The sequence below is a fragment of the Trachemys scripta genome, chromosome 17 (assembly GCF_013100865.1).
Source record: "Trachemys scripta elegans isolate TJP31775 chromosome 17, CAS_Tse_1.0, whole genome shotgun sequence".
NCBI classification, from domain to species: domain Eukaryota; kingdom Metazoa; phylum Chordata; order Testudines; family Emydidae; genus Trachemys; species Trachemys scripta.
This window is the reverse complement of record NC_048314.1, coordinates 16,367,264-16,382,978: the sequence shown is the minus strand read 5'-3', so window position 1 is coordinate 16,382,978 and position 15,715 is coordinate 16,367,264. Positions and strand designations below refer to the sequence as shown.

The 15,715-nt window shown below is 41.1% G+C and overlaps 1 protein-coding gene across 2 annotated transcripts in view; it reads right to left on the bottom strand.

Moving 5' to 3' along the window:
• NTNG2 (netrin G2) overlaps positions 1-14,036 on the bottom strand; it is a 71,827-nt gene extending 57,791 nt beyond the window's left edge. The window contains exons 1-3 of one of the 2 annotated variants that reach the window (XM_034793946.1): positions 13,849-14,036; positions 13,489-13,597; positions 9,264-10,386 (exon numbers count right to left, since the gene is read on the bottom strand). In XM_034793946.1, coding sequence (XP_034649837.1) covers positions 9,264-9,476 — 213 coding nt within the window. In that variant the 5' untranslated portion in view covers positions 9,477-10,386; positions 13,489-13,597; positions 13,849-14,036. The remainder of the gene's footprint in view (positions 1-9,263; positions 10,387-13,488; positions 13,598-13,848) is intronic. The other variant, XM_034793947.1, reaches the window with a different exon arrangement.
• Positions 14,037-15,715: the final 1,679 nt, after the last annotated feature.

Here is a 15,715-nt window from a genome sequence, read left to right as displayed (position 1 = left end):
ACAGATCCATCGTACCTTATGCCCCCTCTGCCACTTTAAATCCTATTATTCCTTTCTTGCCTCCCCCACATTTCCTTTCCCTAAACATTAGCTACTTTCTTTTCTGGCAGAGCCATGTGAATGGTAAAAAATATCATGTTAAGTATATAAACAAATGCCCATTAGTGTGCTGTAAAATACTAGACAATGTCTCAAGGGATAGGAGGAGAAGAACCCCAACTAGAGAATGTGTGTGAAAGTGCCAGTGATCAAGAAAAAATATTCATCTTCCATAGAGTGGTTATAAAAATCCGTTAATACTAATACCTTATAGAGGATCTCAAAGTACTTTATAAACCTTAATTTATTAAGCATCACAACTGCACTGTGAAGGCAGGAAGTATCAATATCCCCATTTTACAGATGGGGAAGCTCACAGAGAATCTAAAAGGACTTGCCCAAGACCACAAACTGATCAGGATTAGAACTAAAGGGCTCCTGGTTGCCTTTCCTACACTCAGTCCACTAGACCTTGGTGCCTCTCTAAATATCTTCAAGCCAACATTAGCTTCTGATGTATCATCATGGCAATGCTACTCTTCTCCTTGAGCAAGTCACTTGAAAAAAAACCCTGCCTCAGTTTCCCCATCATTAAAATGGGGATAATAATACTGACTGTTCAGTGCTTTCAGTTTCTTGGGTGGAAAATGCTATAAGTGTTAAATATTATTACTTGAAGTGGTTTTTGGCCAGGATTCTGCAGCCACAGTGCTCCCATCCTCCCGCACCTTTCAACCTGATTGACCTAACTGCAGTTTATGTATTATAATGGACAGTCCATGTGGATGCATGAGAAGCAGGGGCTTTTTGACATTTTCCAGCAGAGGAAAATGTGTACCAGGTTGAACTGTTTGAATATAAACAAGGGACATCTCCACTAATGAATCTGAACTGCATAAAGCCTGTGGGTTGCTGCATATTTAGGGAAAGACACTAATTTGAAAGGAGGTATAGAATGGTGCTCTCTAAAGAACTCCTGCTAACGAGGTCACTGAAAACCCCACGTGCATAATAAGTTTGACAAGTCTGAAATTTGGGCTCTTTTACTTGAGCATTGCTGAGTTGCTGTTGTATACGCATGAGTGAGCTCACAAACTAGGTCAGAAAATGAATTCATTAACCTAAGAGACCCTATGGCCTTAAATTTGTTGGCATAAGATCTGCATCTTTTTGCGATGGTCAGACATGCTCCTGCTCTCTCAAACAATCAATTGCATCTGTCAGCTCAGACAAGAGACAGCATGGAGGAAACCAGTCGATCTCCATTAGATCTGGCTGGGAATTTTCTAGCAATGTGTTGAAACTTATCCTTTTTGCGGGAAAGGGTCGGGTGTCAACACATTTCTTGACTTGAAACATTTTCGAAAAAAGTTTCTCAATTGTCAAAACACTTTGTTTCAATATTTTCTATATGAAAAATTCCAGTTTTCTGATTCAAAAGGACTAAGAAACTTGACCAAGACCAGGCCAAGTGAGCCAGTTGCAGAGGTGGTATTAAAACAGAAGAGTTCCTAATCTAGATAAACCTAATTTAGATTGCAAATTCCTCAGAGCAGAAACCTGTCATGTATTAATTATCTGTAAAGTGCCATACACAGCAATCTATAAATAATAATACCAGTAACCGAAAAAAGTTCTCTAGTTCCATGCATTATCCTGTGTCCTGGGTCTGTGTTTGTTCCACTTAAAGGAAACTCCATACCACTGACAAAGAAAGAAATAACCTCTTGCTTTTCTTTTTAAAAATCTACTAAGTTCTCCCCAATACTTTCCCCTTAATATGAACTCCATGAATTTTACCTGAAGTGCCTAACAGTAACACACATTGCTGCAGCCTACCTAGGGAAAGAATATAAGCACTAAGAGTGTTCTTTCCACTGGACCACAATGCCTTTTATACACAACTCTGGAGTAATTTCCATAGAACGCTATTACATTCTATAGGACTTTTCCGCAGCGGTAAAAATAGCTCATTCCCTCTCCCTTGTCCTTCACAGAGGGGTTAGCCGAAAGTTCACTGTATCAATTAAATCCATTTGGCAGCCTAATTTTGTATCACCATGTTTTTCCATCAACATTTTGAGAAGATTTGATTGTATCGTGGGACATTATTCTTATAACAAGATGAATCCTGCTTCATGCATTTAAATAGATCATTGAACTGATTTAACTAAAGCTTGTGTGGGAAACTCAGTCTACACAGTAACTTCTAATTTAAGGCTGGAGATGCACTCCCTCTGAGAGTACATCTACCCAGCAGCCGGGAGACCGACAGACGCACTAGTTCTGCTTGAGCCAGGGTGTTTAAAAAATAGTAGCGTGACTGCAGTAGCGCGGGTGAGGGCTTGAGCTAGCTGCCCAAGTTTGTACCCAGCAGGTTAGGTAGGATTGTACTTGTGTGGTTAACCCAACTTGCTATTTCTAAGCACTAACTCAAGCAGAGCTAGCAGGTGTATGTCTACCTGCACTGGGAATCATGCCTGTCAGCTGCTGTGTAGACCTCAGGCTCTTTTTGTACAGTATGTCTACGCTAGAAATACTACAGCAACACAGCTGTAGCTCTGTAGGGTACACACATACTACAGTAACGAAAGGGGTTCTTCCATCCCTGTAGTAAATCCACCTCTCCGAGAGACGGTAGCTAGGTTGATGGAAGAATTCTTCCGTCAACCTAGCAGTGTCTATACCGAGGCTTAGGTTGGCTTTATTATTTCGCATAGGGGCATAACATTTTTCACAACCCTGAGCGAGCGATGTAGTTAAGCCGACCTAACTTTGTGGTGTAGACCCCTCAAATTATTAGAGCATTCAAACTCTATGGTACCTAAGAATAACCTTTGGTTGCTTTTGCAGCTGGAGATGGAAAATTTTAATACATATTGGGGTCTGGCAGCAGGCAAGGAGTCATCAACCTTAATTTCAAATGCAGCAGTGAATGCCACACTGACATCAGTGATGTAGATGAAGGTGATTAGGAATAGGAACCTAACTCTGAGTCCTACCCAGCCTTTCCTCCCAGACTTGGAAGTAATACTGATCAATGGATGGAACTGGTGTATTAGGAAACCTTTCACTCCTGATTCAAAGAAATAATAATGCTTTGTTGCTTGCCCTTCTCCCACCACTTTCCTCAGAGGAACTCAAATGATTTTAAACGTTAATTTAGCATCATAACACCACAACGTTGGTAAATATGGTGCTCCCAAGCTTACAAACGGGGAGGAAAAACAACTTCACAAAATGGTATTTGCCAACCCTGCCCCCAGCCAAGTAGTTACATTAGGTTTTTTGACAGGTGAGTAAAATAGCATTCATAATTTCATCATCTTCATGTTAGAGTAAGAGGCTAGATTTTGTGCCTGGGCTGATAAATTTTGGCATAAAGAAGTTAAATGACTTTCCCACGGTCATACAATAAGTCAGCAGAAGAGCTGTAAATAGAACTGCAAGGAGCTCTGACTCCCAGTCCCCGAGTCAAACCAATGATGTTTTAAAGTCAACAGAAGGTAGGCTTGAACTTATAAAAAAGAAAGCGGGAAAGTGGATACACGTATTTGTCATTGCTCATGTATGCGCCGAGATCACAAAGGCATCACATGCAGTTTCACACTTGAAGTTTTACCAGTTTTCTGGACTCAGCTCCAGTAACATAGGTAATATAAAACACATAATGAGGTTGGCTTGTTTATTTCCTGCTAGTACGTTGTGTGAGCTTGGGGGAGGGGGACAACATTTTAGTTGTGCCTCAGGCTAACAAGAAATGTTAAATCATCAGTTGCTCTAACCACTAGATATTTTTTTTTTAACAGTATGTCTGGCTTTAAAACAAAAAGAAGGAAACTTTCAGAAACAACAAAATTAATCAATGGTGTAAAGACCTAACACGAGGAGCCATTCAGAGACGTTAGCTAGGAATCAACACGTCACGTGTAGCTGAAGGTGTAACAAATACACCTCTACCTCAATATAACGCTGTCCTCGGGAACCAAAAAATCTTACCGTGTTATAGGTGAAACCGCATTATATTGAACTTGCTTTGATCCACCGGAGTGCGCATCCCCCCCCACAGCCCCGGAGCACTGCTTTACCACGTTCTATCCAAATTCAGGTTATATCGGGTCACATTATATCGAGGTAGCGGTGTAAGTGGAGTTCTTTCCTTTCACAGACTCCTGTCAAAATCAACAAGCTATATTTACAGATGAAACAATGCTGATGGTGTAAAAAATACCCCAACCCATCCATATGGGCTAACAGCCCTGCCCTGTGTCAAAGAACACCATGTGAATGAGGATGAGCTCCCCCAAAACCTCTGCAAACAAAGGCTAATTCAGAATGGAAAGATGGGCTGCGTGCGCCACGGAGGTATTATAGCACAGTGACAGCTCTCTGTAGCATTAATCAACAACTAATTATGTGGATTACAGTTTTGGACATTAGCTTGCTGTCGCACCTTTCTATTACCTGAGGGCTGTAGCTGAGCATTCTCCACCCTGATCAGAATGCATTTGTTATAACTAGCTGTGAACCCTAACATTTGCCTGGGTTTGGGGCAGAGAATGTGTGTCTTTTCGGTGCCTGTATGTTGCACTGTAAACCTACATAACTGTGTTAACTGTAAATAATTAGTCTTTTGCAGACCTGGAAAAATAAAGTACAAATGTCAAATTCTCTTCTTAGTTCCATCAGTTCAGACTCAATAGAGGCTGTCTCTGTATATCACAGAGGAGAATTTGGTCCAAAATATCTGGATACCGGAGAGTGTTTTATTAGCAAGGCCATATTCTGCCACTCACCCCTCAATACAACAGCTTGATGACAAAGTAGCTTTGTATCAGGTAATGCAGAAACATGCTACTGCACCCACAAAAAACGTAGAAAGATTTACTACAGAGCAGCAATTCTTACTTCCCTCATTTGAAATCTGGTTTTAGCTGTTGTATGCAACACACTACATCTGGTCTCTGAAATTTCACCCTTCCCCCAAGCATCCTTGGTTAAGAGATCTATTTCCTATTAATTTCCAGTCTCACTTTTAGATTCATTCAAGTTCTTATTTATTCATCCATCCATCTTCCCCTCCTCCCCCCACTTTCCAACCATCATGAAATTTACAATTAATTCTTTCAGGTGACCCTGCCAGAAGGGTACTGACAAACAGGAGAAAGTTCAAGAAGTGTGAAAACAAAACCCCTGACTTTAATAATCAGCAGGAATGCTCTGTGGAGTGGAAAAAGCAGCCAGATGTGAATAGAAATTGCTTTAGAACTGAGACGGTACCATACTCGGTAGAGTTTTTGCAAACCCCCAGACATCCACCTCAGCCTATCACACGCCACTTTTCAAATATCATCTGAAAAAACTCCTCTTTCAGAGCTGTTACAGTTTTAGAGCCTGATTCTGAAGGCTGCAGAGTGTCTCCTTGACTTCAATACGAGTTGAGGGTACCACACAGACCGCATCCAACATCTTGCAGGATAGGCACCTTAACATGAGCTCCTGTGCAGGACTCTCCTCCTACATCCATTTTTAATAATGCTAGATCACCATTTCCTCTTTGTCTACTTTGAAGTTTTTAATCATGTATTTATGAATCTTGTGTGTAATTTTATTTTTATTTCAGTTGTCTGTACGGTGCCCTGCACACACGTTGGCACTTAATTAGTAATAAAATTATTATTTTAACTATATGCATAGCAGCCTGCCATTACAGAAGACACCTGAGAGAAGAGAGATCAAAACAGCCATCATAAAATTTACTCTTCTAGAAAGCCATGCTCTGAGGAGTGTCTACCTGTTCTGCATCGGTAATTAAAAACTAAAGAGGAGAGCAAATGATTGAATATTTTACTATCAGCTCAACAGGAGAGGAAAAAGTGTGTGGAGAATATAATCATACACCATAGTTAGCTTTGCTATACAGCATCTAACACAACATTTGTGGGAGTTGCTAAACCTGCAATTCTTGAATACAGGGACTAAGAATTAGAAGCCACAATGACTGATGGGGAGCCCTGGGATTTTGCTCACGACCTCCTATATACAAGGCCAGTATTCTTTGCTCACATCCCTCATTCCCCCACTTTAGATTGTCTTCTCCTTTCTCTGTTAATAGGTGCTAAGTCACTACACGTGTCCTGTGACTGAACCAACCACCTCTTCTAAGACTGGCTCGCTCTCTGCTGACCACAAGGGGCTGCTCAAGGGTAAGGGAGCATCTACCATTCTTCATGACAGAAGCTGTGAAAAATTACCATGGTGGCCTTCCAGCTAAAGGTGCAGAAGTCCTAAGAGTTAGACTCTGTCCTAGGTTTCTCTCGTAGCAGCACATTGTTCTACCCACTGAATATTGGACTGGCTGTCTGCTCTGCTTAATTTTTATTATTACATTTCTATCTACTGTTATACGTAGCATTATCATATACCACTTTACACCTGTAGAATTTATTCAGCATTGGGAGAGGCAAGGGGTTTGGTGGGGATGGCCCAGGAAGGGGGAATGGCAGCTTGCGCTTGGGTTTTATAAGGCTAATTAACTAACATGATCCATTAACAATTTTTCTAAATGGGATCTCTGCTATTTTGAATTATGTTAAGCACCAGGAGTTTGAGAAAGAGGCTATCAAAATAAAAGGAACAAAATGCACAGGATGAACAGATACGTTAACTGAAGAGGCTTCAAGTGTCACGCTTTACCTTCATGATATAATATTTTACCATTGGGCTATGATGGGGGAGTTATTACACAATTCCTAGGTTCACAGTTCCCCCAGGTACTTATTTAACTGCACTGTAGCAGAGACACATGGGACCCTAATTCCACCTTCAGCTATGCATGCTTAACTCCCATGAATTGTAATAACAGTTGCACAAGTGGGTCTGGGAGCAGAATTTGTCACGATATAGAAAATGACTTACAGTTAAATACTTTTGTTCCAAATTTGTTTGTTCTTCAGGGAATACACTTGGGTGCGTTTTGTTGCAATACAAGTTCAAACTTTAACAAGATGTCAAATTATCCCTATTGTACAACTCAGTTAATATCTATAGTAGGACTTGTATGTTTATTCTGGAGTTAGCAATGGAACTGCAACCAAATCCATAATAATATTTTGCATTTTTAGATCCCTTTTTTTCAAGGTTCTCGAAGCAGTTCAGGTACGTTACTTAAGACACAACAACCATGTAAGATAGGAAGTATTATTGTTACATGTAATAGATGCTGGCTCATTACTGGCTAAATAAATGTATGTAATGAGTCGGTAAATTTTTAACAGTTACCGCCTGATAGGTCAACACCACCAAGATCTGACGCAGTGTTAACCAGAGTACATTGGCAAGTAACTGCTTCCTGATGAATTCAGTGAAATCTGTTGTTCACCTTTTAATCCCTTTGGAGCTAATCAGATAAATGGAAATCTATGCTTCTAGACTGACTTATCAATAGTTAACTATTTTCTTGTGGACCTATAACTTCATCTGTCCTATAAGAATAGGAGTTTAAAAGGGAAAACTGTTGCACATTTGGAATTAGTGGACTTAATTGCTAGATATTTCTAATGAAAATACTCTGAACATATGTAACAATACAAATGTTGGCTTCGTATTTTGGTGAACATAAAGATTTGGCATCAGTTAGCTTTAGGTCAATATTTTCCTCTTGGGACAATAAATCTTGATTTTTCTCAAGAGACGTAATGAGCTGTTTGTTTTGCCTATTTTACAAATAGGGCAACTGAGGCACAGAGTTCAAGTGGTTTAACTAAACTTAAATTAAGTCAGTGGTAGAGTAGAGAATAGACACTGAGAATCCTCACTCCCAGCCAGTTGCTCTAGCCACTAGACAATACTCCCACCTCATCACAAATAACTGGTGATTTAGAATCCGTAAAGAAGAAATTTCCCCTTTTTGAAGCCTCTTCAGTACACAGTTTGATTGTTGTCAGTCTTCCTTAAAAATGTGATTTGATTTATTTTAATTTTTTTTGACTCACCGGGGTTCTAACGTTGTATAGTTAGGAAAGGACTTTTAAACCATATTGCTTTGCTGTTTGTTTTGACCTCTGCACTCTTTAAACAAAGTAATCCTGGTGAATTACAAATCAAATGGTCCAGCCGAGCTTTGTGGTGCACTCAATAAAAGGCAATGATTAATATTTAAGGGAAAATAGGTTAAAGATTTTAAATACAAGAGTGAGTGTCTGGCTATGGTGCCTCTTCAGGTTGAAGATGGAGAAAAGAAAAGGGATAGGCTTTAGGGATTTCTCATTATGAAGCTGTTTGAGATGCAGGAGTCTTGCATGTAAGCCACCTACCTACATGGACCAAAATATACCCTTCCTCTCTATTCAGCACCCTAGCACAGACTTACAGAACATCTACTCATCACTGATAAAATATGACTCCTGAGATTAGGATTCTGTGCCATTGACATAGGAATCCAGTGAACTACACAGGCCTTTGGATCCAGATTTTCAAAAGTGCTCTGCTCCCATTTAGGCACTAATTAAGTGAACATTTTCAAAAGATGGATGCACATTGGGCGCTGAACTCTTTTGAATATCTGGCCCCTATTGTGGAAGTTTTGAAAATCTGGCCCATGTGACCTAAAAACATCATCCTTCCCAAACTGATAACAAAACAACTGATCTTCAGCTTCAGCGATTCTTCCTTTGATCTAAGGACTGTCTTCATTATTCTGTTCTGTGAGACAGCACTATCTCCCACTCTTAGGCTGTTCTGCTGGTATTTACATGTTGCAGCAAAAGATATGACGGGGCGTTTCTAAGGAAGATGAATGCTATTGAGAGCCAGACATGTAGTATAATACTGATTGCATATTTCATTCACAGGCCTCAAAATCATTTTTGCAAACAGTTACTTACCACCCCTGTGCGGTGATAGGTATTCTTCCCAGGCCACATGTGGGGAAACTGAGATCCGAGGGAGGATAAAGTAATTTTGCCTAGGTTTCACAAAGAGTCAGTGGCAGAGTTGGGAATAAAACCAAGGTGTTCAGAAAGGACAATGAGGAGAACAGTATAAGAATCTAGATAGAAGAGCTGATTTCAAGTTCCTTGTTCTAACTACCAAATAACAGTGGCACTCTGATCCAGGGTATCCTTATTACCCATTGTCTCAGAGCGACAGTACTCTGTCCCTGATGACATAAGCATAATTAATTACCACGTCAACTAGGAAAACAAAGGAAACCAAATACTTACATGAGTACAGAATCTCTCAGGGGGGTCCCCACAGGTGATTCCTGGTGGATCCACTCTCACTGTCACATAGTCCTTCATTCGCATGGCCTTGGGCTGGCAAGCATAGAACTCCCATGATGGGCCATCATCTGTGGTCACCCAGGATTTGCAAATGTCATAGTGTCCCATGGCCAGAGGGAGACAGTGCAACAGAAAAGCAACCAGGTTCAGCATGGCAACTGAGACCAAGCGCAGGGTCCCTGGGCAAAGGAAATGCCTAGAGTCCCGAGAAAGGCAGCTACTGGACTAGGGGTTACTGTCAGGATCAGCATGGAAACTTCTCATCTAAAAAATTATCTACCCTAAGGAAATCCAGATGACAACAATGGCCCAGCTCTGTATGCTGCATTCAGACAAGGAAAGTCTCTTAGTACAGAAGCCAAGTTTGCAAGTCACTTGATCTGGAGAATTATGGACAGCCCTTCCAGAACTGCTGATCAGCGGTCAAAAGTCTTCCTTAACTTAATGGTTTTTTGTTTTGTTTTGTTTGTTTTGCATAAAAGATCTTCTACATCAGTGTGAAAATATCTAGAGGTGACTCTACTCAATCAATAGAGCTCTCAAGTTCTGATTCGGTGATGAAATTTGATAGGAGAAAAATTGGAGAGGCTATGTGATGAGGCTAGATCAAGTTTTCTTTAACCTTTTCATCTGCTACCAATGTATAGCCTTTTTTAAAGTGCCTTAAACTGTGGTGTGCCTTAAATAATTATTTAAAAAAAAACTTTATTTAAAAAATATTTAAGTGACATTATTATCTATGTTACCTTGAAATGGGAGACTCTTTGGACCTAAACTTTACTTCTTTTAAAAGGCAACCTTTCTGACAACATCATTTGGGTGGTAAATTTTGCAAGCCATTTAAACAGATTGTCCTATGGTCACTTTATTGAAAATATGACCATTGACTTGTTTGTTTGTTTTTTATTTTGCTTCTTGCTCTGGTGACGAGGCATGCACATAGGGCAATTTCTGGCTGATAATGCCAAGTTTCCAAAGCTTCAGCTACAAACCGTCCAACTACCTGAGGTCTCGTTTCTTGTTCATTATAAGGGGAAAAGGAGAGCTCATTAGCAAGCACCACCTGCAACAAATTAAAAGACAGATTAGCTGGAAGAAAGGGGGAGAAGGTGAAACAAGGTTTGCAAAAACACAACTCCTATGAAATATACAAAAATTAGGCTGAGCTTTCTAGGAGTCATGAAATTTAAAAAAGCTTGTAAGAGATATACAACTTTAATAAAAAAATCCATATTAAAATACTTATGGGTGTTCTATTGTGTAGAAGATTTGTATCAGTAGCTACTTCATTTAAGGGTATCTGATTTTTAACAGTATCTGAAAAACAATAGCACTAATGGATCTCTAAATTCTATCAAGAAGAAATGATAGGTCATTAGAAGATTGAGAATGGACCATGAATAGGTAGACATAGACAAGAGGGACAGACAGACAAATTGATAGTCTTACAAAATAAGCAAATAAATAAGGTAGCTAGGCAGACAGATGCACAGTCCAGTATCCACAGACAGGATTTATTTGCACAATAACATTTAATGAAAACAATTTAAAGTACTAATAACATTTAAGGTTTTCCTAATACACAAAGATCAATGACCTCTCCCAGTATTCATTTCAGCTTAAACAAAAGAATGTGTAATCTTTTCCTCTCTTGCCACTAGAGTATAAAAATCGCAAGTAATCACAAAACAAAATAACAAAAAAAGGCAAACTTCTCTCAGCATTAATCCCAAGATAGTTCTATAATGAGAGGTGTGAACTGTGTTTTCAGAACAAAAACTTGAGCCACGACTAATTCTCTTTCCACCTGAATCTACAACTCCCTTCCCTCTCCAGAATTTAAAGATGACTTTGCCTGCATAGTGTGTTCAGTATTTGCTTTATCGTGAACCTTGGTTACTATGTGAAACTCTAGGTTACAGATCCATTGATCCATGTTAGGGGGATTCATACATCTATGTTAACATCTCCCTCCCTGCCCCCTTTCTTAGACTGAAGGATTTCTGATTGAGATGAATGAATGCAGAAAAGAAAACCCATCTTTCATGCTTCGTCTCTAGCTGTTCAAAGGAGAGCTTGTTATAGCTTCATTGGCCCTGAATAAACTCCCAAAAAAAGAATAGTGTGCTATTTTTACATTGAGTAAATTTAGTAAAAATAATAAAATGGTGTGACACAGAAGTGTCTATAAGCCCTGCTGACATCAGAGCTGTCTTCTTGATTATAAAAGTCTGTGCCTAATTATTACATCAAATTGGTCACCGCCAACTGTTAAACAACATCACAGAGAAGTAGAGATTTCAGTAGAACACACAAACCAAGTAAGGTAATTTTCTGTCAATGGGCACTTCATGCTGTTATCTTTAAGAAATTATTTTCATAACCTTAAAAATAATACATTTTGCACTTGAACGGTTGGCAGAGGGAGAAGCTTAAGAAGGAAAGAATCTATAATATCTATTAGTTGTTTTGTGGTTATATTTGCTAAATATCACATATTCCCAAGGAAATAAAAATCTGCCTGAGAATTTATTTACAATTAGTCAAACAAGCACATTATCTCCTTGTTATTGTTGTTGTGTCAACGTTTTAACATTACAGATGTTTTGCAGAAATAATTCACAATGTTGCTCTGAAATAATATGACATAAAGCTAATATGGAAAAAAAACCTTTTCAAACTACAGGTTTTACCCTGATCGGTTTTGTTTTGTCCTTGGAAAATAAATCTTCACCTGATATTATTAAGAAACTGTAGTTCATGGGAACAAATAGAATCAACGCTCTTTATTTTCCTTTAAGAGTACTCAGCAATCACAAGGGACTGATAGCCAAAGTATTAAAAACACAAAATTAGATTTTATCTGGGTATCTGGACTTAGCTCTTTCCTTTTTTTATTGGATCAACCCTTTATTGAAATAACGAGACAACACTTTGAGTCACAAAACACTGCTCTAGAATTAAGTACAGAAAGTAAACTTGATGGACTTCTCAATGTTCTTTCCAGAAGTGTCACCTGGAACTATAAAAATCAAAAAGACTGACACACACTGTGTGCAAGGAGATTTTTTTTAATCCTCTCTCTCTTTTTCAGGATAATAATACCCCCTTTTAATTCATTCTAAAAAGCAAAGTTAGAAAATATACCCCCAGCATGTAGGCAGGCACATGATGTTGCAAAGCTCAGAGGACAACCATATTCCCAACAGAAAGATTGCAAATCTCACTCACATTTAGCTGCTATCCTTAATGCATTTGTGGTTCCACATAAATTGATGCTGCTTTTTCCCCCCTTTCTTACCCCTTGTAAGGTTTCTTTTACATAAGGACTTTGAGATCATTCAAGGACTAATGTTAGAAAGCAGGCAAAATAGGAAATTAGATGTCAATGTAATATGATGATCTCTAGCTTTGCATCTCTTATTCTGAAACTCTAAAAAAAAGTTTAAGTGGAGAGAACACCACTTCCTTGGCACAAGAAGGATGAAAGCTTGAGAAATAATCAAGAGTGTACTTTGCAAGGATTGTACAACTAACTTTAGAGAAAGAAGGTGGAGGAAAATAGCTCCAAACAATTTGTTTGGAAATTAGAGCTTGTTACCAGGGGACTTTGCTGTTAGTCTCTACCTCACATCTCTGTCAGATAGGGAAAACTGCAGGCACTGAAAATTCCAAGGTACTGGTTAATTTCATAAAAGTTTTCCTGCAGAAAGTTGAGTGCAATCAATAATAATCTGAGGCTTTTAAAAATATTTGTCCAGATAATATTGCACTTGGGATTTATGTGTCCTTATAGTTTTGCAAAGCCTCCCCTAATCACAAAAATCTATGCATCATCTCTTTACAATAAGCAGAGCAGAGTAAACCATTTAACAGCTGCCTAAACATATGCAGGCAAACAAATTATTGCATAGGTGCACTTTATTCATAAAAGCCAGGAAGAGAACTGCAGGGGGAAATCTAAGAGAGGTTTTGTTTGTTTCCTGCTACTTTGTGTATTTTCCAAACAAACCAGAGCTCTATGATATCTCTCTCTATATAAAATATTAAATGTGAGCATGCAAAGCAGCCAGTCAAGGTAGCGTTAAGGAGGGCAGGGGATGGGCAAGGCGGACAGAGAAGTTTGATAGAAAAGACTGAAGTGAGCCACGCTGTAACTTCACACCTTTAAAAACGGCTGGACTGTTAATCTCTTGCCCAAACACCCGGGGAAAGCCGCCGTGGGAGCGATGGGTTGGTAACAAATCATCCTCTCCAAACAATCCTTTCCATCCCTATCACAATTAAAACAACATTAAAGAAACGGGCAGGGCACCTCCGCCAGTGGCCCCCGCTGGCTAACTAACTTTTGCCTCGGCTCATGCCCGGGGAGGTGGAGGCTTTGGCCAGCCTCAGAGGCCGGCTTCCCACCCGCCTGCCGGCTTTGCACAAACCCAGGGAGCGGAGGGCGGCAGCTCCCTGCTCAGCGAGATCGGGGGCCCCTCCCCATCTCCGAATCCCCCCCCCACGCCCCGGGATTCCTTACCGGCGCTCGGCGCTCCTGGAGCCGGTGCAGCGAGGGAGGTTCCGCCGGAGCTCCGTGCCAAGCGGCAGATGCACACGCGTCCTCTCCTCCTGGCTGGGTGGGGAAGGCTGCTCCCCCACCCTCGGTAGGGCGGTGAGGACCAACCTGCCCGGGCAGCGTTCTAGGGCTTGGCAGAGCGGGCGGCTGGGGGGAGGTGGGGGCTGCGGGGGGGGGGGGGAATGAGATGGAGGGGGGGTGTAGAAATTTCAACCCCCTGCCCCCCGTCTCCAGGGGGGAGCCCGGAGCAGGATAAAAAGAAGTTTAACTTTTTCTGGCCGCAAACACCCCCGGCCGTTCCCCGCCCCCCACCCCCCCAAAAATAGAAATACAAATGGAAATGCTCATCCGCGCGCCTGGCGGGGTCCCCCTCTTCTCCAGCAGGACCAGCCCATTCCCCGCCTGGAGCTCAAGGGCAGATGGCCGGGAGCTTTATGAAATCTCCCTCCTCCCCCACCCTCGCTCCTCTCTCGCAAGTTAATACTGAGGCTCAAATCCTTTTGCCATCACTTTCAATCACAGTCGTTGCTTTTATCTCAGTGCCTGATCCAGGCTGCGTAACTTCCTCTGTGGAGCTGTACCACACCATCCCACCAGCGAGCAATGTGCTTCTTAAAGGTGCAGGGAAGGAACTGCAGGGGCGGGGGGAGCGGAGCCAAGGAAGAAACGCCAGCAGCAGGCAGAGGATGTCTTGGGCAGGTCTGCAAAGCGTTCTCAGCTTTCAGCACCACACTCCTGGACACTGGGAGCATGCAGACAAAGCATCTGCCCAGTCCCAAGGGACCCCCCCCCCACACACACACCCATGTGATTAATGTGCATACCTAAATCAACTGAATAATGCGCATGGTTAGCTTTGTATAATGTTATTGCAGGAATATGTGCAGTTCTTCTTTCTGGGTAAGTTTCACTGCCTCTGATCAGATAACAAAGGGTCTGGAGAACTGGGTGTGCCCCTCTTCACAAGTTGGGTGGGGAGTTGGCTTTTTTTGTTTGTTTTGTTGCTCTGTTTTTGTTTTAAAGGTATTAGCTGGTTCCAGGGGACCCATGTGGCCAGCCCTTTGTGATTCAGCGTGTGTGCCGTGAGCTCTGCGCCCAGAAATCTTGGGATCATGCTTCTCCTTTACTCTGAAGTGATAGTATAAATAAGGCTATGGGGTGTGTGTGGGTGTTTGGGGTAGCGGGAGGTTGGAATTAAGGGGGAGGAACCAAGTAGGAGCTTCTGAGCCTGTTAATCAGATGATAAAGAAATGCCTTGGTAATGGTGGGATGTGCTTTTGAATTTAACCAAACCAGTTTTTCTTACATGAGACTGGGGATTATCATGGAAATCTGTAATGCCTGATAACACTTTCCCAGCACCAGGAAGTAGGAGCTGTAGGTGTTGAGAGCAACTCTCCTGGGACCAAGAGGCCGGGGAGAAGAATATGCAGACTACAGCTATGGACTAGTGGTTAACTCAAGGGCAGGTGAAGGTGCTAAACCCCTCTCTGCATCAGGTCCCATCATTCTAATGTAGGGCCTCAACATAGATGGGTACTGAGAGGCAGGATCATTCCTAAACATAAAGAGGCAGAGAAGGGTCCGAAGAGAGTGGCACAGTCTTGGTGTATACAAAAACAGAGATGAGGGATTTATAGGAAAAATCCAGAGAACCTACCCCACCAAAATAAATATATCTGTTCCTTCCTTCTAAACAAACCTTCAGTGACTTCCCAGCCAGAAAATGCATTATCCATCCCTTATATGTTTCTGTGGTTTGCATTATCATTTGCTAACTGTATTAGGTCATACCATTTGCTTTGGTCCACAACTCTGAGACTTTGATATG